A 25,247-nucleotide genomic window follows, 5' to 3' on the forward strand; every position below is an offset into this window, starting at 1 on the left:
GTACTTCGAGTCATGAACCCTCGGGATGGCAACAGAAGACGCGTGTGTGTATGAATAAGTCGCATTGCCGCTTCTTCCGTGGGCCGAACATCGTAGCTCTGTTCGAAAACGATATCACGCTGGATCAAGTTGGCTCTGCGCGCAGCATAAAACTGGAGCGCGATCTGACGCGCTTCGAAGTCTGGGTAATCTGTGAATGTTAACGGCGTGAACTTCTCTGAATGGCTTTGATCTTACCCATGATGGTAGCTGCTTGATGCTGGGGAGCCTGTAGCGGGGGGAGATGATCGTGGTAGGTGCGTAGGTAAGTAAGGGTGGTTGTGACTGGTAGATGCTGTCACAGGCAGAGAGGGCCCTCGCTTTCAAGTACCAAGAATTGTGAGGACTATGGCGTGGAAAAAGTTTGCCGGGAGGCCTCCGTGCTGTCTGCCATGTATAACAAGGTTTGCCGGCATGGAAAGCGAGGCAAATTTCGCCCTCGCTGCCCAGTCATGGCAAGGCCACGCGGGTTTGCTTAGAACTAGGCGTCAATGCACACGCTTACGCGGGCTGAGTCGTTCGACTGTATGCAGCGTCACTCCAGTCAAAAGGGTAGCCGAAAAATAATGTGCGCTGTAGCAACCTTTGATGCCGAGCTGGAGTGCTTGACCCTTCCCCGCGAGCCGATCTGGACTACGTGCCAAACGCTTCCATGATAACAACAATACCTACGTATACCAGCTAGAGAAGAAAACAATGGCTCCCACCCTCAGTGCCCGCTTTCGATCTTGGGAATCGCTTTCCAAGGCATACGATGACGCATGAGATCCTGCACATCGCCAACCGACCCAGGCGCAGGCACGGGCCTGGCACTCTGCTTCCATCCTGGCAGAGCGCTGACTCCTGCATATTCACAGCCCGGAAATGTTATGTCGGTAATGTCAAACTGGGGCAGAATCAGCTTTTTGGATCGAAGTGGTCCCCCGGAGCGGCAAAGATTGAACGTCGCCAAGGGAAAGGTCAGGCGAGCAGAGCAACGCCACGACTTCGGATTAGACCGCAATCTGGTCGACAAATTGCCAGACCCGATCTCTGAAGGCGTCGGGCTCGTCTGATGGGGGACTATGGCCAGAATTCTCGAAAACAATTAGCTGCGCATTGGGCACGCACTGAGCAATCTCTTCGCTGAACATGACGGGCGTAATAGGGTCGTGTCTCCCACACACCACAAGGGTAGGGACGTTGATCTGTTCAAGGCGGTCGCGCAAGTCGAACCTAGGTTGGTTGTGAGTGAAGCAAAAGTTGTGCGTCTTGTAGTGAAGGATCAGCTCGTCGGCCTCGGCGCGCATGTCCTTGTCAAGTGTCGAGGAGGTGTTTTGTCCCGCCTTGTCCTCCGGAGTGTAGATGGGCAGGATCTCGATGAAAGCCGCTGCTAGGTCCTCATTGTCTCGAATGTTTCCACTCCATGCCCGCACTTGGCGATCCGCGTCTGGCCGTATCCGTCCGTCCGTGAGAACTGACTTGAGGCAGCGCAGCACTCCCAGCACTCCGTTTGCCCAAGTGTCGCGAAGAATCAAGGCAGAGACGCAACGGGGGTATGCTAACGCATACTCCAAAGCGACCATGCCTCCGTAAGACCCCCCAGCAATGACGGCTTTGTTGGCTCCCGCCCATTCACTGAGGACTGTTAGCGAGGCGCCGCCCAAAAAGAGGAGCACAATAGCGCTGAGTGCAATGCGTACCGCAGTTCATTGACATCGGCGGCCCAGCGCTGATGCGTGAAGGGTTCTTTGTCATCGCTCCGGCCGCTGCCCCTCGCATCGTACACAAGGAGACGGAATCGAGTTGACAAGAAACCGAAAGACCGAAGCGGCTCGCGGTGATCAGATACACCTTGCGCGCCATGGAGAGCTATGAGGAGGGGCTTCGTCTGGTCGTCCGCCCCCAGCAACTTTACTTGCAAGGTTGCGCCATCGCTGAGCGTAACCGAGGCCTGTTTGCATGTCGCGTCCATTGTTGACCCGATTTCTAGATCACGTCAAATCGCTGGTTGTTTGGATAGAGACAATACTGCGGCGCGGAACTTTGCTTTGGCATCAAGCCCTCGACTCCTCGGATGCCGTGTCGAAGAGGCATTGAAGGTCATGCGAAAAGCCTCGCCAACCCCTCATTGATGGGGATACCCGACCAAATTTAGACAGTTTGGAGGCGGCGGCTTGCACTGCTACGCTGCGAGGGACAGTAAGCCCAGGCCGCACAAACCGGAATTCCGCCAGATGCCGTTGGCCGGTAAAGATTTGGCAATGCCGTGGCTCATTGCAGTGAGTTCTATGTCGCACGTGAGTATCTCTACATATCCCTCCCTAACGATCTGTGCTGTGGCTCGATTGTTCAGAAAGCTGGCAGACACCGCTTCCAAGATGTATCAAATCGTCATGATGCTCGCATGGGCTGGAGCCCAGCTCCCCAGCTCGTGTGGCGAGAGCGCCGCAACGCAACGTCGACCTAAGGGCCAGCGTTCCGGTGCCCACCATGGTACGCACCTCGCATTCGCCTTGGCCTGCCAGCACCCTTTCATCTGATCCTCAAAAGGAGAGCCTGTCTGCAGGCCCGTGTTTCCTACCTGGGCAAAGGCGTAGATTCGGAGGCCCATTTGACACTCTGCAAAACTGCGAGTTTTGCCCAATCCTGTGGTTGGCAGCGATAAAAATGGCGACGGCGGCAGCAATCGAGACGGCGGCAATGACAGCAAGGCCGGGAACGATAGGAATGACAGGAACAACGGCAACGACAGTGGCAGCGGCAAATGACAGGTTTGCTTCAACCGAGGCGGTTAACCACCTTTAGTTTGCTTTGGATGGGATGCTGGCTGGCGTCGAGGCAGGCCACTACTGTGCCAGGTCTCTACAACAAGAATGGCTGGCATCGGAAGGCAGTACGGCTATGGGCCCGAATAGTAGGCGGAACTCCTTGCACATTTGCAAATATGAAGACTTATAAGAGATGACGGTACTGCGATCATATGGCCTTTGCGCTCTGTTGCCCAAGGCATGCCGTGCATTGGCTATCGCTGCGTCCAGTAGGGTTTAGTAGACGCCTGAGTTTTACATTTCGTTCAATGTTGTGCAAGTATGCGATCTATAGTGCAGGACAAGCCAGGCAATGCAATGACCCGCGAGCCCGTGCTTCCCGCATCCTGCTCACGAAGCCATTGACCCTGGCTGGCTTTGGTGCAGCCTCGGTCACATTTGGACGTCGGCGACGCTCACTCACAGCTTGAGCGCGGCGCTGCCCAGAATGCCCACACATTGGGTACCTAGGGGCGATAAAGCAGGTCAACAGTGTAACATCAAGACCAGTCTCCTGGAGCTTCCTGATCCCAGGGACGAGGATGATCGTTCGGGCCTGCCGCATTTCTTTGGAGGACTCCCCGTGTGCTGAAGAAGGACGGTTGGACGGCTTGGACTGGTAGCGCTGGAAGTCAGACATTATCGCGTGGGCGTCACACGGAACGTGACGCTTGCCACTGAACAGTCTCAGCTATCTTGGTACCCATGCAACCATGCTTGCCATGCTAGCTGGTGCCGGATTAACATCGACGCCACAGGTGACGCGAGGACTTGGCGATGTTGGGGCGTTCACAGGCACCATTTGCTTTTGCCACTTTCCTTGCAGCTGCCCCGTCAGCGCGACCATGCCCGCCTCCAGCCTTCTGTTTGTCCAGGATATCACCACAATGATATCTAGGTGTCAAGAGCACCATGAGCACATCAATTGGCCTTAATATCACTGTTTCTCATGATTTCTTGGACCGCAGGAGCAGTCTACTGGTCGGTCGTATAATCGTCGTTCTGTTCGGTTGTGATGAATAGTGAACACAGCTCTCCCTCGACTGGGCAGAAGGGATCAAAGCTGTCGGTGTCCCGCCGACGGTGAAAGAAGCAAATGAAGCTATATTCCTCCGAAGAGCAGAGCCTAGACGTCGTGCTCTGGCTGCAGTGCAGTAGCTAGCACGGTTCTGCAACGTCCCGCGCGAAGCTAACGACGTGCTAACGAGGCCGCGCGCCGTTCAAGGGGCTCCGGACCTGTCTCGACTCTTTCGCTTGGTCGTACAGGGAATGGTGTCGAGGTGAAAAGAAAAACCCCATTGCCAACAAAAAAACCAAGCCTGCGGGAATAGCCGCACTCGCCCAATCGTCTGAGCGGCTTCGTCTTCGGTGCGGAGCGATGCGCTTGCGCCCTGCATCTCACGGTCCGCTCAAGCTATCAATGTTCTCGCAACAAACCAGGACATGCAATCGACGAACCTACAGGCGCGCGCGCGGACCATGCGCGAAAACATGGACGGCGTGCAGCAGCTAGAGCGTTTGTGTTTCTTTTCTGATTGCCAATAGCCCGTCCGGCTCAGGCGCTGCAGGGGCAAGATGCACGACGCCGCCGTCCGCGTACACTTGCACTTGGAGCCGTGAACCGAGGTGGCGTGCGGCTGGGGTGCTATCCGGGTTGGAGGAAGCCATGAAGCAGTCGGCGACCAAGACAACCCCGGCCTGCATGCTCTGTCAAAAGTTAGAGACGCTAACTTGACTGAGTACCAAAGGGGCTTCCGATCCGCGTCGGCGCGCTGGGCGACCACCAGCCCGGTTCAAGGCTGGTTGGACGTCGGGGAAGCCACTGAGACGGCGCCCTGCAGGCGAGACCTTGGGGAATGGTCTGAAGTCGGCTTGTTGAGCCCTGGCTCGTCTTCTCATCCATCCTTGTTGCCCATCCAATCCATCTCGCCCTCCTCATGTCTAGCGTCTGCGGCGCCATCCATCTCACCTGCAAGGAAGGGGACTAACGCTCCACCACACCTGCTCATGACCGTCCCGCACTGCGCAAGCGCGCCTTGCTGCTGGGCCAGTGTTGTGGCTGCTGCCGCATGTCGAATGCTTGGATACCTCACCTTGGTCTTGGGAGGCCTTCCTGTTATGGTCGTGGCACGCCGACCCAGCCAGCCTCGTACAAGTCGATGAAAGGGCTTGGACAGGTGCGGCAACAAGGTAAGTAGTTCCCACTCACATGGGTGTTTATGCATCGGAGCCCCTGCCTTGCCTCGATCAGGAAACGAGTTGGCAGACGGCCTTGTCTTTGACAGACGCTGGCAGGTGATAGCATGTCGGTTGTTGTCTTCCCTTAAAACCGATCACATCCGCTTCACTTGCCGCTGGCTGCAGTTCCGGCCGTGTTCCGTCACCCAAATCAGCAACAGCCCTTCTTTACAAGGCCTAAGGTGCACAATGCCTAGATTACTTTCGCTCACGTACACCCGGCCCAAGCGAGTGGCATCGCTCGAGAGCCGCGGGTCGGTTGAGGATGTCAGAAGTGAGGGCTCGGTGCGCTCCGGTCGTTCTGGCTGTTCGGCCGGCATTCCAGACTCTCTAGCATTCGACAATATCATGAATGGCGGCACCTGTCCAGTGTGTATATACTCAAGCACTTCATTTCATCTCTGCAAGTCTGGGCTGACCCATGCTTTCGCTCGCATAGCCAATGACAGTTCGCGACTTCATGAACTACCTCGTCTATATCGAGCACTCGGCCGAGAACCTGCAATTCTGGCTATGGTACAAGGACTATGTCAAGCGCTTCAACTCGGCCAACACTGCGGACATAGCACTCGCCCCGGAGTGGACACAGACCATGGAGGATGATGCCATTGCCAGGATCCGAAGAGAGCACGCGGAAAAGCTGCGTCCGGAGACCAAGGCTGCCGAAATCTTCAAAGGGACCGACTTCGAGAAGAACACGCCAGACACGTCCGGCGGAAACCCTTTCAACACTCCGCCGCGAACCCCGCATAGTGGAACGGGAGATCACTCGTCGCTTTACTCGGGCCCTCACACCATGCCGTCTTTCGCGCCGTCGAACTACAGATCTCATGCCGCTGAGACGTTCAATGCTGCCGGGGCCAAACAGCCATGTACGTCTAGGCGGCTCCCTTATGGTCTGGACTCTGGAGGGCTTCTGTCGCTGACATTCTCTTGCAGTCACGATTCAACCATTCCGCGAAGAGATCGACAGGATCATTGCAACTTACATTGGGGAAGGGGCGCCTCGACAGCTCAACCTTTCCGCCTGGGAGCAAAAGGCGGCAGTCAATGCGCTCGCCCACACCACCCACCCCAGTGCTCTCAGAGGACTCTTCAAAACGGTCGACTCCTCGCTCCGTCGACAGGCTCATCCAAATTTTGTGCGCTGGTCCATATGCAACGGCAATCCTGCCCGCGTCTTCTTTGCCCGCGCGCTTGGCGTCGGCTTGATTGTCGGGGGTTTGGTCATGGGCGTTCTTCTCACGCTCAGCAAGCTCGGCAGAGGCTACCGCGCCTTGTCTGCCATCGCTCTGGTCTTGGGTATCAGCACACTTGTCGCCGCGTACAAGGGCATGTGTGTCGTTCTCCACGGCATGCACCATCGCCATATCCGCCCTTGGGAGCTGTTTGTCCAAGACGATGGCGAGGACCTCGGCAAGCGCAGCTTCGACTCGTTTGGGTCCGACAATAGCTACGAGGACGAGCCCTGGATCGTCAAGTACGAGCGAAGGAACGTGATTCGCAAAGTCTTTGACCGGGAGGTCTGGATCCAGGAACCTGCACTGCGGCAGATTCAGGACACGATCTTCGTCCAGGCCATATTAGCATCACTGGTCCTGGGCGGCATTGTGACGGCAATATTTGTCGCTGTTCCGGGTGGCCATTTCATGTAAGATTAGCAATGTATTCGTGTGAACGACCTGGTTGAGTCTGGTTGGCGCAAGAGGCGGTTGTTTGGTCAGCGTCCGGCGGGGGCTCCTTTCCTTGGACTGGTTACTCGTCGCGAGGGCAAAAAATGATGAATTAGCAGTACTCTGACTGCTTGCGATCTATACCTGTACAGCACTTTCAACCAGTTTGATGGACACGCACGTGTGTGCGTAGCCGTGGCTGTTATTCACTGGTGTCGCCGGCGCCAGCAGGGTGACGAGAGTGTGGCCCCGGAGTGGCGTCTCCAAGATCCGGGGACAAGGGCGAGTCAGTGCATGGCTGCTTTCCCCGGGTTGTCTTGGACCCCAGCCCCAGCGGGAGCACAGAAATCATCTCGGACAAGGCGGTCCGAGACGGGGTGTTAACTGTTCGGTCTCCCCAGTCCCCAGTCCCGACGATCCGTGAGCCTCGGTCAAACGGGACTGGGGGCCCGTTATCGATAAGCGCGGACCCTCCATAAGCTGCGGGCTCAACACCCCTCCTGAGTCCTGGATCCTGACCGGCCGGACTTACTCGGCCATTATCAGTAAACACATTGCGCACGCCCGGACGCGCGAGCGAGCCGTGACAACACTCGACCCGGTCGCAAGCTCGATGCACTACCCTAGCAACTTGCCACAGCACGGCGCATCCGCATCGACATGAGTCCCGCAGTCGAAAACCACCAGCCCAGCGGCTCCGCAGCCGGGCGGCGGGACCTCGCCCATGACGGTGACCACGCGGCGGTGCAGCTACCGAGGACGACGATGTCGACCGAAGAGATCGACGATACCATAACGAGGCCTGGCAGCGTCAGAATCAATGTCAAAGGGGCATTTATCGTCGACCCGGATACGAGAACGCCGGCGCCTGGTGCCGCTCAAGGAAATGGGAGAGGCAGTCCGACACATCCCGAGACGAGCGATATTCGGTTGCCATACCACACGGCAGTGGTGAGCCACATCGCCGTCGATGTACGTATACTCCTCTGATAGCGAGCGCTCTCTCTTGCGTGGGTAGTGGACTAACCGACGTGGTGGCGGTGCAGATTGGCGGCTCTCTCATAAAGCTTGTCTATTTCTCAAGAGAGGTCCATTCGACCGAGCCCGGGGGCCGACTCAACTTCCAGAGCTTCGAGACCGATCGCGTGGACGACTGCGTCGAATTGATGAAAAACTTGCGCGATAAGCAGCTGGAGCTCAATGGTTCGCAGCCCAGCGAGCTCTGCGTCATGGCGACCGGAGGTGGCGCGTACAAGTTCTATGACAAGATCCGCGATGCGCTCGGCGTCGATGTACTGCGGGAGGACGAGATGGAGTGCCTCATCATCGGTATGCTTCTTCCCAGGCCAGGGATTCCAAGTCCCGACGCTGACGAAAATCCGCGCAACCAGGTCTCGACTTCTTCATCACCGAGATACCGCGCGAGGTCTTCACCTACTCCGAGACCGATCCCATGCACTTCGTCAGCCCCCGCGAGGCCATCTACCCTTATCTCCTTGTCAACATCGGCTCTGGAGTGTCCTTCCTCAAGGTTACCGGCCCGCGCTCGTACGAGCGAGTGGGCGGTACGTCATTAGGAGGAGGTACATTATGGGGACTGCTGTCCCTACTGACGGGCGCACAGACCTTTGACGAAATGCTGGATTCAGCCGAACATGGCGACAATGCCAAGGTTGATATGCTGGTCGGCGACATTTACGGCACAGACTATGGAAAGATTGGCCTCAAGAGCACAGCGATTGCGTCTTCTTTTGGCAAGGTGTTCCGCATGAAGAATGCTGCGGCCAGCGCTGCTGCTGCACAAGCATCAGGAAGCACGGACGGTCAGGCTACACCAGCAGATGTCGGATTCTCGGATGGCGACATTTCGAGGTCGCTGCTTTATGCCGTATCGAACAACATCGGCCAGATTGCTTACCTGCAATCGCAAATCCACAACCTCTCCGACATATACTTTGGCGGGTCTTTCATTCGCGGCCACCGGCAGACGATGAACACGCTCAGCTATGCCATTAGGTTCTGGAGTAAAGGCGAGAAGCAAGCTTACTTCCTCCGCCACGAGGGTTATCTCGGCGCCGTGGGTGCGTTCCTCAAGCGGCAGCCAAAGAATTGGGGCAGGCGTGCGAGCCTGGAGGGAATGGATGAGGTATTGGAGTGGAGGCGGAACGAAAAGGCCAAGGAGAGTCAAACAGCGGTAGATGGCCATTGACGGCCATTGACGAGCAACAAAACGGTAGTTCATGGTCAATCAGCGGGCAGAACATGCATGTAAATAACATTTGAAGCATATGGTGGCTTGTTTGGGTACATTGGGAACGCATGGTCACGAGCCTGGAGGGCACGGAGGGCGTGGATGGAAGCGTCCAACCTGGCGGTAGGGAAGACATGGACGCCGTCGTGGTTCATTTGACCTGGTAAAGCGAGGTCGATCATCATCGAGCAGATGTCTACCGCTGTGGGATTCAGACATTGTACAATTGGACTTATCAGCATGAGCGTCACGTTGCGTATCCCAATGGTGCGATCGTGGCACAGCGTGGTGCACTACGGCGAGTGAGGAGGCGAATGTTCCCTTGTTTCGAACATCCAGGGTATTCTAGTATACATAGCTGTACAAATTACCGTTTTCCCTTCATCCGAGCATCGATTATCGGCTTGTGCGTCGAGGTTGCCAGATCCATGTTTGGTCTACATATCCACGAATCCATGGACGGGCATGGCAGTGGCCGCATTGCGATGCTGTTTAGTAAACATGTGAGCTCTTTCGAAGGACACATCGCAGTGGAGCGATCGTCTGTCGAGCGAATTGACCAGGCCGCCAGCTGGCGAGGCAGTGCAGTATGACGAAGTCCATAGCAGCGCCCTCTCTCACTTTTTTGCTGGCGGCTCGTTTTTCGAGTCTTCGGGGGTTGGCTTCTCCGGTGGCGTGGAATCCATGCCAAGCTTGTCCAACAGCGACCTCATCATGTCCTCCATCTCCTTCTCTGCCTCCGGGTCAACGTTGCCGGGCCGCTGTAGCACCGCTTGCGTCCTTTGCCTCAGCTCCTCCACCGAGCAGAGGTCGAAAGCCCAAGATATGCCGCCCGTGAGCATGATGCCAAAGCTCATGACGTTGAGCGTGGCGAGCCCGAGGGCTTGTGTGGCGAGGCTCACGCGGTCCGAGCCATCGAACGGCTTTGTGTAGCGGTTGGAGGTGTGGAAGGGCGGAAGCGTGTCGAATCGACGCCGCAGGACGGAGCGTCTGGAGACGGCGATTGACGCGGCGAGAAAGGAAGCGCCGGCGAAAAATAGGCCGAACTCGCGCACTTGCCGCATCAGGGGCGAGTAGGAGGCTGTTGAGGAGGTTGGTGATGGTTGGGGTTCTGATTTGCTCGGCTGAGGCGAGGCCGGCTCGCTCTTGTTAGGAGTCATGGTGGGCGTGGCGAACAACATGGGCGCCCCTTTCAAACAGTCCTTTGATGCCGCAAGCCGTCGCTTTCAGAAAGACAGGTGTTGCGCCGCTTAAACCTCTTGTGGAGATGGATCGTGGATGAGATGAGGTCTGAGTTGAGGTGAGAAAAGACTGGTGGTGAGCCGTGATTGGTGCGGTGCTTTCATGGCGTTGGCAGTTTCGCGCTGAAAGGTCTGGCGGACATGACCTGCCGGCGTCCCAGCGAAACATCAGCGGGCCGCCGCGCTGTGCCCCACCGCCCGTCCATCTCTCCAGTGCGGATGCAAGAACGTCACAACTCACCAACCTCACCTTCGCTACGGCAACGTCCAACCCGAAAACATCGTCTGCTCTGGGGTTTCTGTTCGGTGATTCGGTTCTATCTCTCGTATAGCCTCCCCATTTGCCATCACGCACTAGTTCCAAATTCTCGCGTCAACTTTATTGCGTATTGGAGCCACGCGAATTACTCCAAGGCGCTCGGTTGCAACTTGCAATATGCCCAAACCCAAGGCTTCATCGAAGCAGAGCAAGCCCGGGGCCTCTACGCCTCAGACTATTCCAACGACGAGTCCGCCCAATTGGCCCCAATTTAAGCCCCCACTGCCCGTCGTTGATCTGACTCCAGAGCTTCATCCTGCGACATCCAAGATAGCCCTCATCCCGTCGTTCTTCCCAAAGTCTCTCTGCCGGGACTACGTCACATTCCTTAAGACCCTCCCGCTGCAGACCACGCCAGGGCGGCCAAAGCGCGGCGAGGCTGTGCGCGTCAATGATCGGTTCCAGATTGAGGACCATGCGTTTTCTCAGAGACTCTGGGAGCAGACTGGCTTGAAGGAGGCGTTGCTGGACAACGAGGAGCTGAGGGAGCTGTGGTGAGTGAACTTGGCCACTTGCATCCGGTGTGTCGGCAGTGCTAACGGGGCGAATATTAGGGGTGGCGAGCCCGTCGGTCTGAGCCCCAACATTCGAATCTACCGGTACTCCAAAGGCCAGTATTTTGACTGCCATTGTGAGTGGACAACCCAGGCATATCCTTATCGCCCGCGCCCATCATCTCAGGGGGGTTGACTGACAGCTGGCTAAGATGATGATTACAACACTGTCACACTTCATGCCGAGCCACCGATAGCGGCGAAAACAACGTGGACTTTACTCTTGTATCTCACATCCGCCGCAGAAGGCTGTATTGGCGGCGAGACAGTCTTCTATCCACACGACCGAAAACTCCCGTCAGAGGAGATTGCCGTGCCTCTCGACACGGGCATGCTCCTTCTGCATAAGCATGGCGACGACTGTCTACTGGTGGGTGTCTTTTCGATCACGCACGAAGAGCGACGTTGGAAAGCTGACAGAAGTCCAGCATGAAGGACGGGAGGTAAAGGCCGGCGAGAAATGGGTGATCCGAACAGATCTGTGCGTTAGGCGGTGACGCTTCATGTTAGCAACCTGTTCATCTGCACCTCATCTTGAGAGAGACAAAAGTTCGTCGTAAACAAGGCCCGAGAAACAGCTTGGCGTTGGCTCGGTATGGCGTTGAAACGAGTGCCGCAACAGCATGGCGGCACCGGGACCGGCGACACCAGCGTATGAAGATCAATTCGACTAATCGATTGCTCAAGCCTCGGCATCGTTGCTTTTGGTGTAATCACCAGCAGCTCAGCGATTGGAGAAGGGTGGCGAGCGTCTGCCTCATCGTGCTCACAGGCACATTACAGTGGTGATCTTCCCAGCCCATAGTGTCGGTCCTATCCGTGCCCGGCCGTTTCAGAAGTCTGGGACGATGGGAGCAGGCAGCGCGCATGAGCCGCCGTCTCAGCTCTTGGACTGGGAACAAGGCTACAGTCTCATAGAGCAGCGTGCAACGTCGCATTTGCCTTTGAGCTGATTGAAGAATACGGGCGGCGTCAGGAAGTGCTTCTGCGAGTCTTTTGCTGCATCTTTTGCCCGCGAGCGCAACACAGGGGTGTGTGCGACCGTCATGTTGATATCACGCTCGATCCGTTACGTCCACTGTGCCAAGCGCATGGTTGCAATTCGATTTTTCGGGTCGGAGGATTAGGTCCCCGTGCTTGTGAGTAACGGCAACACGAGATCTCACTGCGTCATTGGGGGGGATAGACGCGGCGAAACACTGGGAAAGGGGGAAACACAACTCTAGTCGTCGCGGAGTGGCTCCATCACGGCGATCTGTTGCAATGCTGACGCCAGGGATGTTCAGCGGCTCTTGGACAGGGCGAAGGACGACGGCACTTCCCAAGGTCCAGCGGCAGAGCATCAGCTGTGCGAGGGACTTTACTTCCTTGGGGACCTGACAGGCATCCCGTCCGCTCCAAGGCTGGCGACTTTTCCCCCACCAGGATACTCCTCCGCGGCGCAATGATGGCCAATCGGGCGTGCTGGTGGTGGCTGTCTTGCTACAGGTCGGGGCAAGGCAGCGGTGCGACGAACCAGGCGCTGATGGCGGGTGGTGCCGAACTGTGCCTCGAGTGGCACCAGGGGAAGGGGGAAGTCTGGGCAGGGGAATAAGCAAGCACAGCTCGCTTTCGCGCGGACGGGCGCAGCGGTCGGGTCACAGCACAGGACACCGTGTCGGACGCCGAGCTTGGGCAGGCGACGGGTGGGTGGACGGTCTCGCGGTCTGGCCGCCAGCAGGTCGTCGGTGAGCGGGCGGCACGCAGCAGCAATTGCGCGCGAGCTCGGCGCTTCTCGCCAATGGGTTGGTCGTGCGAGCCAGTGGCGCCAGAGTATTTACGGGGTACGAGGCGGCAATTACTGCTGGCCGCCCCAGGGTGACAGCATGGCCAGCCATCCGACTGATCAAGGCCGGTCCGTGGTTTCAGATGCTGTCCTTGTGGCTTCCAGGAGTCCAGCGGCCGCAGAATCTTCGACATTGGCGCCCAAGTCCCCGCCGAAGCCGTGGTCAGACGCTCAGAGACGGGTGTGTGCGGCCTGCGTAACCTGATGCTGAGCTCGCGTGCGCCAGCGCGAGAGTGCGTCACCGCGTCCTGCATCTGCGCCGTACCTGCAGATGGCAGCCTGTAGCCTAACCCTTTCCAGAACCTCGAAGAGCCCTGGGAGATTCGCAGAGCAATGCGCCGCGCCTCCAAGCCGCGGCCACTTCCCGTCGTGCCATGGACAAGCCTCGCTGCCCCTGTCCTATCAAATGGCTACCTATGCGCCAGAGGCCGCCGTCAGCACAGCCAGCTTTGCAGGATACGACGAGAGCACGACTGGCCAGTGACCAAGCACTGCTCGCCGCGCGTGGCATCAACAACTCCCTGTATCCCGCCTGGTGCATGGAAGCCCCAGGCTGACCCGGCGGTCGCTGCATCCACTATACTGTCGAAGAGAGGGTCCAGGGCCCCAGCTAAAGTGGAAACATTTTCCGTCACAACCATCAATTGCCCCAGGACAACCCTGCTGCCGAACGCTCCGCAACATAAAGCAAGTTGAGGAAGACGCCGTGCGGCACTGCATGGCACTGTAGCGGGCTTGGTACATCGCAAATAGAGGAGGCGGTACAAAGTACTGCGTACTCTGCTCCGTGGTACAATCTCGGGCGTTGGGCGGACAGCAGATGCGTGGTGGCCGCTTGAGACCCGAGAGGGGGGCCAGCGCAGCATCATTCGTCCCGCCAGTCTCAGACTTTTCCCACGCCCGCCTCCCGGGACAGCATGAACAGCCTCCAATACTCCAATACTCCGCTCAGCTCGTCTCCCTGGGCTGCCCCTGATTTACGACGCCTTCGTCCGGTCCGCATTCTTCTTTCTTCTCACTCCTCTCCTCCAAACGTTGCCACGTAACCGGATACACATTGCCGGAGAAAAGGCGTCGTCCGAATCCCCCCACATTTTAGCGACGTCGGTCATCGGGCGTCTGCCGAATTCCAACGAGGCCCGCCTGCCACCTGCGGCTAGCGAAGAATCGTCTCTTTCGCGCCCCCCCTAAGCCGAACCCCACCATTCTCGCAACTGTCAAAGCCCATCGTCCAGCGCCTCTTCCGAGACACCGCGCCTCGTGCAACGCCCACGCGCGCGCTCCAGCATCCGCCGACGACAGACTCGGCCGATACGACCAGCCCTTCGTTCTTGGCTCGCTCGGGCGGGTCCCGTATATTGTCAACGTCCGCTCCTGTTCGCGCCAGCGTATGCGTCCCTGGGCTGGTCACAGCTCACCGTCTGGGAGCGCTGCATCGCTACGACCGAGGGGTCTTTCGTGACCGACATTCGCAGCGCACACGAGCACGCGACGACCCATAATACCCCTACGATACAGGCGACGCTCGGAAACCCGTTGCGCATGGGTCTTTAGTTTCCCGAAGCGGCACAAGTGAAGCAAATCCGACTGCTGCCGACGGCGACGACATTGCGCTCTGGGACATGGAGACACACATCCTTGGTGCCATCACTCGTTCACTGTAAAACGCTTGGCCCAACGACAGGACCCATCAGAGCGTGCAATCGTGTGTTTTCTTCACCCAACCTCATCGAATACCTGTACTTGGCAGCGGTGCAGTCGGCATGGCTTACGAAGGAGGATATGGCGGGCCTGGCCAGCATCGCCCGTACGCTGGACCTGCAGCACCACGTTCTGCCCCTCGTGGGTACAACGACCGGCCGCCGCCCACCAGGCAGTACGAACCGCAGCCGCAGTACAATGACTACAATGACGGGTATGGCTACGAGGGCCAGGCCGGAGGTTATGGCCACCAGCCGCAAGATTACGGGCAAGCACCGCAGGGTCAGCGACGGCCCTCGCAAGACTATTACGGGCCTGGGGTGGGAGGTGGCGGCCGTCCCATGCCTCCGGCCGGTCGAGGAGGTCCAGGACCCCGGCCTTCCACAGCAGAAGATCATCGGGGGCATGCGTATCCGCCTCGTGGCAGGGGAATGGCACCTGCTCCTGACCGAGGTATGCCCGGTGGCAGAGGTGGCCCGGCCCCCGACTTCCATGGTAAGTGCGCTTAGTCGATCATGCTGAAGAACTGTGGCTCAAACATCCAACCCCGCGTACAGGCCGTCGTCCGCCGATGAATGGGCCACCGGGCCGTCGAGAGCCTGGTTACAGCCCAGATCAGGCACTTCCCGACCAAATGTCAGCCATGTCTCTTCACAGCCAGCGGTCTGGCAGCCATCCGCAAGGCCGTTCGAGCTCGGAAAGTTATCGAGGGCCTGGAGAATACGGTCGACAATTTGCCAATGGGGCAGGCGGCCCTCAGTCCCGGGACTACCCACGACAGGGACCGGCCCCGGGACGGGAACCGGCAGGCTATGGAGGCTATGAGGATGGCTACAGTGCCGACCCCAACATGGGCCCGCGTCACGACTTTGGTCCCCCTGGCCGCAGCATGACCATGCCCGTCCAGGATTCTGGTGCGAGGCAGGCCATGCCTGCACCTCAGCGCGTAGACTCGATGCCGTTCAGTGGCCCTGCTGGACGTGGCATGCCTCCGAGGCCGTCAACCACGACCGGCACGCGTCCGGTGCCTCAACGGACATACCCCGAGGACGCAAGCGCAAATAACCAGTACGGCGGCGCCTACCACGATAGTAGGGGCTATGGAAATCAACCCGCGCCCGCTGTCGATGATTTCTTCGACTCATACTTCGATAACGACCCGGTAGGCAATACGGACCATGGCTCCCAAGCACCGCCGCATCGTTCGAGTCTCCCCGATTTTGATTCCGCGCCGCCTCAACGGCGGGGATCATTTGAGCAAGCGATGCTTCCGGGACCGCAGCAGCCTCACCAGGGCGCTCATCAGACTCCAAGACTGCATCATGCCAAGTCAGAGGCGAACGTTCGCGAGCCGCAGGCGGCCGTGTTCGAGATGGCCGGCGATATACCCTCGGTTCCTGCAGTCCCTCATATTAAGCCATATCAACCCGAATTCTCGAACGGATATGGTGGCTCTGGAGGCTACGAACCGATGCCACCCCCGGCCCGCGGGCCTAGCGTACCACCTGGTCCTGGAGGCGGTCCGCGACCCGGAGGTTTCGCTCGCGGCGACATGTCCAGGACCCATACTGGACTGTCACAGAGCACCAATTCCGACTCCTTGCCCTCTCATCCCACGCCTGTGCGTCCGGGGTTGATGGCGAACTCGATGGTCAGCATGCAAGACAGACCGCCTCCTGTCCGTAACTACACCGGCGTGCCGCAGGGCACTCCAGCACAGCCTCAGGCCCCTCCTCCTCCTCAGCAACAGCCGCAGCAGCAGCCGCGGATGGCTGCACGAGCTGGCCATCAGGTTCCAGAGGTCGCGCCGTTGGAGGAACCAGTGACGCAACAGGAGCTCGAGAGACTTCGGATGGTCATCAAGGGCAACGCGAACGACCAAGCGTCAGCTCTGAGGCTGGCAAAGAAACTCATCGAAGCGGCTGATGTGCTTGCACCTAGGCTGCCTGATCCCAAGCAACGTATGAGAGCGCGCGAGCGGTATCTACTGGACGCCCACAAGATCTTGAAGAAGCTTTCCAACGCTCAAAACCAGGATGCAATGTTCATCATGGCCGATAGCATCGGCCGGGGCCTATTTGGGCACGAACCGGATAATAAGGAGGCCTTCACACTGTATCAATCCGCGGCCAAGCTCGGCAATGCGGCAGCGGCGTACCGGACGGCCGTCTGCTGCGAGATAGGGCATGAAGAGGGGGGTGGGACACGCAAGGATCCATTGAAAGCCATGCAGTGGTACAAGCGGGCAGCGACGCTTGGCGATCCGCCCGCCATGTACAAGGTGGGAATGATTCTGTTAAAGGGACTGCTGGGCCAGCCTAGAAACCCGCGAGAGGCGGTGGGGTGGTTGAAGCGGGCAGCTGAGCAAGCCGATTCGGAGAATCCTCACGCTCTGCACGAGCTCGGACTGCTGTATGAGTCTGCACAGCCAAACGACGCCATCATCCGAGACGAATTGTATGCACTGAATCTTTTCCAGCAAGCGGCCGATCTTGGTTACAAGTTCTCGCAGTTCCGGCTGGGATGTGCGTACGAATTCGGGCTGCTTGGCTGCCCGATCGACCCAAGACAGTCCATCTTCTGGTACTCTAAGGCAGCTACGCAAGAAGAGCACCAGTCCGAGCTGGCCCTCAGTGGGTGGTACCTCACAGGAAGTGAGGGTGTCTTGAATCAGAGCGACACGGAGGCCTATTTGTGGGCGAGAAAGGCGGCGGTCGCAGGGCTAGCCAAGGCCGAGTACGCCATGGGCTACTTTACTGAGACGGGCATCGGTATCCCAGCGAATCTCGAGGACGCGAAACGGTGGTATTGGAGGGCTGCGGGTAAGCCTACTGTCCCCTGCGGAAGGATTAAGTACGAAGAGCTAACGTGATGAACAGCGCAAGACTTCCCGAAGGCGCGAGAGAGGCTGGAGGACCTCAAGCGGGCGGGCAAGAACGGCTATCCGAGACAACGTGAACGTATATCGCGGAGTCGCATCGAGAAGCAGCAAGACGGGGAATGCACCGTCATGTAAAGTCGAGTCTAGTTCCATCGGCCACGAGCCTATGCAAACTTATTTGCTGCATGTTTGAGCAGGCCGACGCGGGGCGCGGCATGGGGAACCAAGCGTCGGGGTGTATGTGAGGCTGGTTGGTCAGGTAGACGCAGGTCATGTACGACGATGCGTGGTAGAGCCGGCGTTGCAATTTAGCACACTACCTGCGATAAGGCCGCGCGGCGACGTCGTCTTAGGAACTGCATCTGAGTATCCGTGCCGCCATTGGCGTGGAGCAACGGCCCCTCTTGCGGGACTGGGCGCGCTGTGCACGATCAGATACAAGCCAGTCACGTCGCTACGGGCAGACAGCCTGACGGTGCGATCAGCGAGATGGCGGGGTAGATCGCTCGCCGAGATGGGAGATCACTGTTCGGGGTTGGCCAAGGGGCCCGTTGAATGTCGTGTTATCAACACTGGCAGGGACTTCTTCCACCTTCCAAGGATCACTTTGCGCCAAGGAGGTATTGGCCCATTGGGCAGCTACCACCCAATCCCATGTTGAACCGTCCCGCCAGGGTGTATTCTCTATCGCTTGCCGAACAAACCACCAAATGCTGCACCCACGCCGCCCCCGCCGCCCCCTCCCCGGCCGCCATGGCGGCGGGCCTCGTTGCGGATCCATTCCTCGAGGAACTGGCGGTCAGCGAGCTTGCGGCCGTCAGTGACGCGCGTGGCCGTTTGGGGCTCGCCGGCGTCGAAACTGAGCAGAGTGGGGACCGAGGTGATCATGTATGTCATGGCGAGGTTGTCGGCGCCGGAGACGGCCATGATGTCCGGGCTGTCAAACTCGACGGGAGCCAGGAAGACGCCACCCTCGGGCTCACCCACCCCGGACTCAACGAGGGAGGTGAGCAGCGGGAGGACGGTGCGGCACGTCGGGCACCACGAGGCGGTCCAGAAGGTGAGGAGGGGGGCGCGCGCCGAGGACGACAACGACAGGTGTGTGTAGAAGGAGTTCGGGTTGCGGATTCTGCAGGCCGGGCCGTTAACACGGGGTTACATGTCAGTCACGCGCCGGGCCTGATGGGGGAGGAGCAGCATCTCGAGCCACATTCTTCTTCACAATGCAAACAAAACCCTCAACCGCAAGGGGGGGGAACGTACGGGTCGAGAACTTGATTCCTAGCCGGGCGGGCGGCGGACGAGGAGAAACTGGCAGCTTGCCGGCAAGCCAGGGGCGTTCTCATGGGGGCCGCGTGACGCTGCTGCTGACGATACGGCGGCTGGCGGGTGACGCGCCCAAGCGCCGGCACGGCCGGTGGAGTCTTGAAATGGCGAGCAGTGGCTGCGGCGCCGAGGCGGGCGGCATGCGGGGTGGCTGCCGACATGGCGAGGCTGCCGAAAAGCCCGTGCTGGCAGGTGAACTGTGGGTGGTCGTGGTCGATGTCTCGCCGCGGCAGATGCGTGGTGAGTGATCTCGTTGCAGGAAGGACTTTGGCGGCATCCACGTGTTGTTGGTTGCTGGGCTGTCGCCGCGCTCGCGGAACCGCGGGAAGCTTGGCCTGGGCTGGGATGCCTGGAGAAGCGGGCCCCTGACGGGACGTTTGCGGAGAACCCTGGCCGCCTGGGCGCGCGCCCGCTGCGCTGTGGCTGTTCAAGGTTGCGGACGGGATCGCTGTCGTCATAGCGCACACGTCACTGTCACTGCACCGGAGATCGGCATGCGCTGGCTTCAGCTGTCTCCCGGCAATTGCTCGCTTCCAGTCCATTGCCCGTGGAACGGGAACATGAGAGGCGGAATCGCCTGGGCTCCAGAGACTGCAGTGGGAGGTTGTTTCCAGCTTGGCCACCAGGGTGATTGACGTTCTGGCGTTCGGTTCTCCATCCACATGGGCATATCATCAAGCACTGCCCGGCTGTCGCTGGGCCGGCACCGCTCGAGTCATTGTAGAAGCTGGTAGTGACATGCACGGAAGCCACTGTATCAGCCCCCTTGGTCATACCAGACATGAGCGAAATACTCGCCCAATTATCTCTTCTACGGCCGGCAGAATGCGACGGACATGCTCCAAGACATGCGCCAAGAGGTGAGCAAATCAATCGTCGAGCGCACCGACCACGCAACCCGGTGGCTGCTGCACAAGAGCCGCGCGCCGCCCTTGCTGGCAGCGGTGCATCGTCATACTGCAGCCGTCGTGCATGATCTGAATGGATCTCCCGCACCAACCTCGTCCCATGTGCTCCCCGTCCAACAACCACGCAATGACATCCAACCGCTGTCAGATGGCCTTATCTTCGACAGCGGGTTCGCCGCCTCCATCTCATATATAGCTATGCGCTCATACATACCTTAGGTAATAGTCTCTACCCCCCTTGGAGCGCTGGGCTTCCATGGTTCAAGGGCCTGAACCATGGGTTGGCCCGTGCCCCCGGCATTGAAGGAGAGATCTGAAGGGCCCGCTGGTGACCAACGAACGTCGGAGTCGAGAGACGATCACTTCGAGTGCACGCCGCGCAGGGAGGGAGGCGAGGATGCGTGTCGGGTGCCCATCCCAGTTAGTGGTGGCCGCGAAACATGTCCGCCTGACCTTGTGGTGGAGCGGTCGACGCCAAAACACGAGGGTAATCTGCGGGACAGCGCACTGCGCGCAGCATCTCCAGGTTCCCTTCGCGGTCAGCAGTTCGGGGAAGTCGCCGTCGCAAGGCAGCCGAGGAGGCGTCATCTGCATCGCTCGAGGTCCTGTGCCGTCGACTCGCTACAAGGTTGGTACACGAAATGTGAGGAAGCTGCTGCCCACTTGAACATGACGGTCCAAGGGCCGAGATAATAAGGGGCCTGGGCGGGCACCTAGGCGTCCCCGGAACGCCGGCTCGGTAGGTAAAGTTGCCTGGGGCTCTGGGGTGACATCCGCGGCCATCATGGTCGTGGGTCGTTGGCGCTGAACCCCTGTAAAACGGTGGCGGCGATCGCTGAGCCGCGAGCCTCGTGCCCTGCCCGGGGTGGGCAACCTGAATGAGCCCTCCAGGTTCCAGTCAAGGTACCTGTAGGTCAGGCAGGAGGATCCTAGGAGGGGTGCTCGCGGGGCGCCTCGACGTCCCTGCCTTGCAGGGTACTTTCGTATCTCAGGATGGATTAGTGTATGCGCCACGTCAAGTTTAACCTTATGATCCTCGACTCGCGCCTACAACATCGCGTTCTTTCTTCCTCTTCCTCCTCCCCTCAACAACAACCTCATCCCTCTGCCGATTTCCCTGGTGAGGTGCCCGACACGAAGGGCCAGAGCCGCATATCTCCGTCGCGTTTATTGTGCGCTGCGGCTCTCCTTGATCCGCTACTTCGGAAGCATTCCACGCAACTGTGGCGTCTCGACCACCCGCCCTCGCCGCACGCCCGACCTAGCCGACTGCAACTTTCCTCTCTCCGCGAGCTTCTCAGTGGCACCTGCCATCGCGTCATCTTCGGCGCCCTTGAATTGGCATACGCAGGGCCGCGTCTGGGGAGCAGCCCGTGGGAGAGGCTGACAGGAGCGACTGGTCCGCCATTTGTCCGCCGTCAACGCCCCTCGCCTCACCATGCGCGAGGTGCTCGTTGGAGCTGGCGCATAGATTGTATCTCGTTCCTCCATCCCGGATCCGAAACACATCTGCCTACTCTTCTCTCCTATCCTTTCCAACTCCATGGGCTCGCGCCGCGTCCCTATTCCTACTCCCCTCAGCACCTATACACCTAGACCCGTGGTATTCGTTGCATCAATCTCATAACAGTTCGATTTTGAACTGCATTTATTTGCATTCCTACTATTTACTGGCCTTGGATACGCAACTTCAACCCTCTGGTCTTGTTACTCAGCGGAACCAGGCTCGGCTCTCAGCGTCATCGTCGGAGAAATTGTAACCTCGCCATTGACTCAACACTATCACCCGCCCCATCGACAAAGGAAGCTTGCAAATTAGTCGCTTGCTCTGTGCGCGCATCGCAGATGTCGTCGTCAGAAGACTCCAGCAAGGGCGCCACGCCTCGGCGCTGGAAGATTCCCAGTCTCTTCAGGCCGGGGCCTAGCAGGGAATCCTCAAACGAGAAGTCAGGGCCATCGAAATGGAGTCTGGGTGTGCTCAACGACAAAGAGACAGTGGAAGTCCCAGGTATGGAGGTCCAATCACCTGCGTTTGACCCCTCGTTCAAGCAAAGAAGCGGCATGTGCCAGATGTATGCTGACATGCCATGCAGGCTCCGTTTTGCTCCTGGCCTCAGACCGCAACGAGCCGCTCGGCCTGCGTAACGTCAACGCCAGAACATCGCATTCCTCCATTCCAATTGGCTTCCCGCTTGATGTCCCGACAACGCCCGGGGGGACCAGAATCAAGCCGGACTCACACCTCCATCCTGATCCGCAGCAATCGGATCCCGTTGAAGACAAGAAGACAACCAGTGATGGCAATATCATCCTCGAACCTCAACCTGAAGAGTCAGCGAATGACCCACTCAACTGGCCTGCCTGGCGACGAGACGTTGCGCTACTGTCTTTGGGCTTCTACTGCATGATAGGTGGTGGGATTACGCCTCTCATCGCCGCCGGCTTCACCGACGTCGCCCGTGACTACGATGTTTCTGTCGAAACCGTCTCACTCACAACCGGCCTATACATGATGGGCTTGGGAATGGGCTCCGTTATTGCCTCTCCCACAGCCATTCTGTTCGGAAAACGTCCCGTATATCTTGTTAGTGCCATCGTCTTCATTGGGACTTGCCTGTGGGCGGCCTGGTCACCCAGCTTCTCGTCCCTGCTAGCCGCCAGAGTCTTCCAGGGCGTCGCGATCAGCCCGGTCGAGTGTCTGCCGTCTGCCACCATCGCCGAGATCTTCTTCCTCCACGAGCGGGCGTACCGAATTGGCATTTATACCCTCCTTCTGCTGGGTGGCAAGAACCTTGTTCCCCTGGTGAGCGCCGCCATCATAGGCAGTTTTGGCTGGCGCTGGGTATTCTGGTAAGATTGCTCTTAAAATACGCGAACAACAACCTTCCAGCAGCTGCTCACATTTGTTTAGGATTGTGGCCATGGTTGTCGGTCTCGGCTTCATTCTCCTCTTTCTTTTCGTCCCAGAGACGTTCTGGGACAGGACTCCGACGAGAAAGCCGTCAAAACGGCCGAGCTTCTTGCGTCGGCTATCGTCTCGCCACCATGCACCAACCACTGCGACTCCGTCTGGTCATGAGGATGCTGCCAGGCGGCCTTCATCTCCGGGAATAGAAGAGAGGAACACCAACCTCCATGTCGGCTTTGCGCCTGTAGCATCCGCCGACCAAAGCCTTCAGCAACCCACTGCCACCGTCGAGACTCCGGCGATAGCACATACGTCGGCGCGCCATGTCGGCTGGGCTGAAGCTAGGGCTGAAGGTGAAGAGCAGGGAAAGCATGAAGCCACATCGCCACCAGACAACCAGCAACCCGAAGGCCATCATGAAGCTGGGCCTACTGCCAACTCCCCACCCACAATGTCGGCAGCAAACATTCCCACAATACAGCTCCCGGAACATGAAATATCGGTTTTAGACAGCATTGACAGCCCAAGGCATACACTGTCACCGACAGCCAGCATTCGACGTACTTCCCACCTTCAGCACGAAAGTTCGCCATATTCCCACTCCGCCACTGGGAGTGAAGCAAATGTCGGTTATTCTGCACATGGGCCGAACCTCGACCCAGAAAACATACCGGCGTCCAAGCTCAGGGCGCCACTGAAGGTGCAGGAATACACGCATAATCTGCGCCAGCTTCCGCCTCAAACCTTCACCCAGCAGCTTAAACCGTATCACGGGCGTCTCAACAATGACAATTGGTTCAAGGTCATGGTCCGCCCCTTCGTTCTATTCGCCTATCCCGCCGTTCTTTGGTCTGCGGCTGTTTACGCATGCTCCATTGGCTGGCTGATCGTCATCTCCGAGACTATGGCTATCATCTATCGCGACCCTACAGTCTACAACTTCTCGGCGTTGCAGACGGGCTTGGTCTACGTTTCGCCGTTCGTAGGTGGGATCCTCGGAACTGGCGTTGCCGGCAAAGTCAGCGACATTATCGTGAGAGCCATGGCGCGCCGCAATGGTGGCCTCTACGAGCCGGAGTTTCGCCTTATCATGGCCGGGCCGATACTCATCACCACCGTCATGGGGCTCATGGGCTTCGGCTGGTCCGCACAGGAGAAGGATCACTGGATCGTACCAACTCTGTTTTTCGGTATCCTATCCTTCGGCTGCTCCCTTGGCTCCACGACATCCATCACCTATTGCGTTGACAGCTACCGCCAGTACGCTGGCGAAGCACTCGTGACACTCAATTTCTCCAAGAACGTCTTGCACGGACTTGTGTTCAGCTTGTTCGTGGCGCATTGGATGGCCGAAGACGGACCTAAGATGGTTTTCATTTGGCTCGGTGTCATACAGTTGATACTCCAGCTATTTACGATCCCGCTATACATCTACGGCAAGAGAGCACGCATGTGGACGGTAAGGCAGAATTTTATGGAGAAGCTGTGACGTACCACAAAGGGCGCCCTACGTTACTGGCGGAGGCAGGACGAACAAGCTGCGTGAGGTTATTACGATACCCAAGCGCAGAAACGCACGAACAGATCTTAGCAAGAGATGGGTGAGATAGAGACTGGTAGACGAGGGCTGGACCGACCTCGCATTACTGTTTTGCGCTTTTGACGACATTGGGCATGACGCATCTTCACTTTTTACCACAGCGCTTCACGAAGTCAAGATTTGGTTAGGAGTATTACAGGGCATCCTGGATCGTACATAGACTTTGGACACTTGACTGGGTGGCATACTTCTTCATGCTTGGGTTGCACAGCATCAGGCCTGATTGCATTCGCGACTGAATTAGACGAATACATTGGACGCATTGCCATGGGAGATATGGGCACTTTCCTGTCAACAACGAACTAATGAGCATGTACAAAGGTCTGTGGCACTCAACCAAACAGGAATGGTGTTGGAAATTGAGTGTCTCACTCGCTGGTTGAAGGCCGGAGGGTTCTCGCGAGAAGATTGTCGTATATTATTCAGTGCCGATTCCTTGGCAGGACGAACGAAGCCAGTTCCCAAATACTCTGCTCTCGAAGTAGCCGAAAACTCCCGCGGCAGCGCCACCAGTGCAAAGCCAGCCACGATGCGCCTCATGTATGTTTTGCTGGGACTGCCAGCACTAACGATGGCAGGTAAGCAACCGCAACGCGCGACCGGCAGTCCAGAACAACCGAATGGTATGGAGAATCGATCAAGTAACCCGCCCATGTGGAGTACAGCGCGAGTGAGAGCGTCTGGGCCGAAGCAGTGTTGCGTCGACGGGGAGCTCGGGGGCGTGAGGTGCATCGGCCGGGCGGACGAGGGTCATTCCTGCAGTAAGTGGATTCCACCATACTGCGTCTACATTTCACCCGCTATGGATTCTGCTATGGATTCTCTAAACTCGCTCGCTCGCAGGGACGGACGTGCCGTGTGGGTGCGTGGAAGGCTTGGAGTGCGTGCAGGTGAGCAAGAAGTACAAGATACCGGGCGTGTGCCAGGTTCCGAAGGCAAAGGCGAGCCCGTCGGGGGGTGGGGGTCAGTAGGCAGGACCTTTCACAACGTAGGG

General features: G+C 58.3%; 8 protein-coding genes across 8 annotated transcripts; 5 read left to right on the forward strand and 3 right to left on the reverse strand.

The window, feature by feature from the left end:
* Positions 1 to 1,031: 1,031 nt before the first annotated feature.
* Positions 1,032 to 1,993, reverse strand: PLICBS_001332 (uncharacterized protein; the record flags this gene model as incomplete). Its single annotated transcript, XM_018317607.2, has 2 exons — positions 1,032 to 1,656; positions 1,722 to 1,993. The coding sequence occupies 2 exons, from the start codon at positions 1,991 to 1,993 to the stop codon at positions 1,032 to 1,034; spliced, it is 897 nt and encodes a 298-aa protein (XP_018183132.2).
* A 3,515-nt stretch (positions 1,994 to 5,508) lies between these two features.
* On the forward strand, positions 5,509 to 6,721 carry PLICBS_001333 (uncharacterized protein; the record flags this gene model as incomplete). The annotated part of the gene is made up of 2 exons (XM_065599802.1): positions 5,509 to 5,938; positions 6,006 to 6,721. The coding sequence occupies 2 exons, from the start codon at positions 5,509 to 5,511 to the stop codon at positions 6,719 to 6,721; spliced, it is 1,146 nt and encodes a 381-aa protein (XP_065455874.1).
* Positions 6,722 to 7,399: 678 nt separating this feature from the next.
* On the forward strand, positions 7,400 to 8,948 carry PLICBS_001334 (uncharacterized protein; the record flags this gene model as incomplete). The annotated part of the gene is made up of 4 exons (XM_065599803.1): positions 7,400 to 7,711; positions 7,786 to 8,068; positions 8,131 to 8,297; positions 8,364 to 8,948. 4 exons carry the CDS (start codon positions 7,400 to 7,402, stop codon positions 8,946 to 8,948), a joined length of 1,347 nt encoding a protein of 448 aa, XP_065455875.1.
* A 659-nt stretch (positions 8,949 to 9,607) lies between these two features.
* Positions 9,608 to 10,150, reverse strand: PLICBS_001335 (uncharacterized protein; the record flags this gene model as incomplete). The annotated part of the gene is made up of 1 exon (XM_018317604.2): positions 9,608 to 10,150. The coding sequence occupies one exon, from the start codon at positions 10,148 to 10,150 to the stop codon at positions 9,608 to 9,610; it is 543 nt and encodes a 180-aa protein (XP_018183129.1).
* A 517-nt stretch (positions 10,151 to 10,667) lies between these two features.
* PLICBS_001336 (uncharacterized protein) lies at positions 10,668 to 11,048 on the forward strand (the record flags this gene model as incomplete). Its single annotated transcript, XM_065599804.1, has 2 exons — positions 10,668 to 10,740; positions 10,825 to 11,048. 2 exons carry the CDS (start codon positions 10,668 to 10,670, stop codon positions 11,046 to 11,048), a joined length of 297 nt encoding a protein of 98 aa, XP_065455876.1.
* A 3,789-nt stretch (positions 11,049 to 14,837) lies between these two features.
* PLICBS_001337 (uncharacterized protein) lies at positions 14,838 to 17,646 on the forward strand (the record flags this gene model as incomplete). The annotated part of the gene is made up of 3 exons (XM_065599805.1): positions 14,838 to 15,125; positions 15,391 to 17,452; positions 17,510 to 17,646. The coding sequence occupies 3 exons, from the start codon at positions 14,838 to 14,840 to the stop codon at positions 17,644 to 17,646; spliced, it is 2,487 nt and encodes an 828-aa protein (XP_065455877.1).
* A 549-nt stretch (positions 17,647 to 18,195) lies between these two features.
* On the reverse strand, positions 18,196 to 18,998 carry PLICBS_001338 (uncharacterized protein; the record flags this gene model as incomplete). The annotated part of the gene is made up of 2 exons (XM_018317601.2): positions 18,196 to 18,640; positions 18,775 to 18,998. The coding sequence occupies 2 exons, from the start codon at positions 18,996 to 18,998 to the stop codon at positions 18,196 to 18,198; spliced, it is 669 nt and encodes a 222-aa protein (XP_018183126.2).
* Positions 18,999 to 21,590: 2,592 nt separating this feature from the next.
* Positions 21,591 to 24,142, forward strand: PLICBS_001339 (uncharacterized protein; the record flags this gene model as incomplete). The annotated part of the gene is made up of 3 exons (XM_018317600.1): positions 21,591 to 21,753; positions 21,839 to 22,595; positions 22,657 to 24,142. The coding sequence occupies 3 exons, from the start codon at positions 21,591 to 21,593 to the stop codon at positions 24,140 to 24,142; spliced, it is 2,406 nt and encodes an 801-aa protein (XP_018183125.1).
* Between the last annotated feature and the right edge of the window lie 1,105 nt (positions 24,143 to 25,247).

The sequence above is a fragment of the Purpureocillium lilacinum genome (genome assembly GCF_023168085.1).
Source record: "Purpureocillium lilacinum CBS 284.36 DNA, scaffold_1, whole genome shotgun sequence".
Classification (NCBI taxonomy): domain Eukaryota; kingdom Fungi; phylum Ascomycota; class Sordariomycetes; order Hypocreales; family Ophiocordycipitaceae; genus Purpureocillium; species Purpureocillium lilacinum.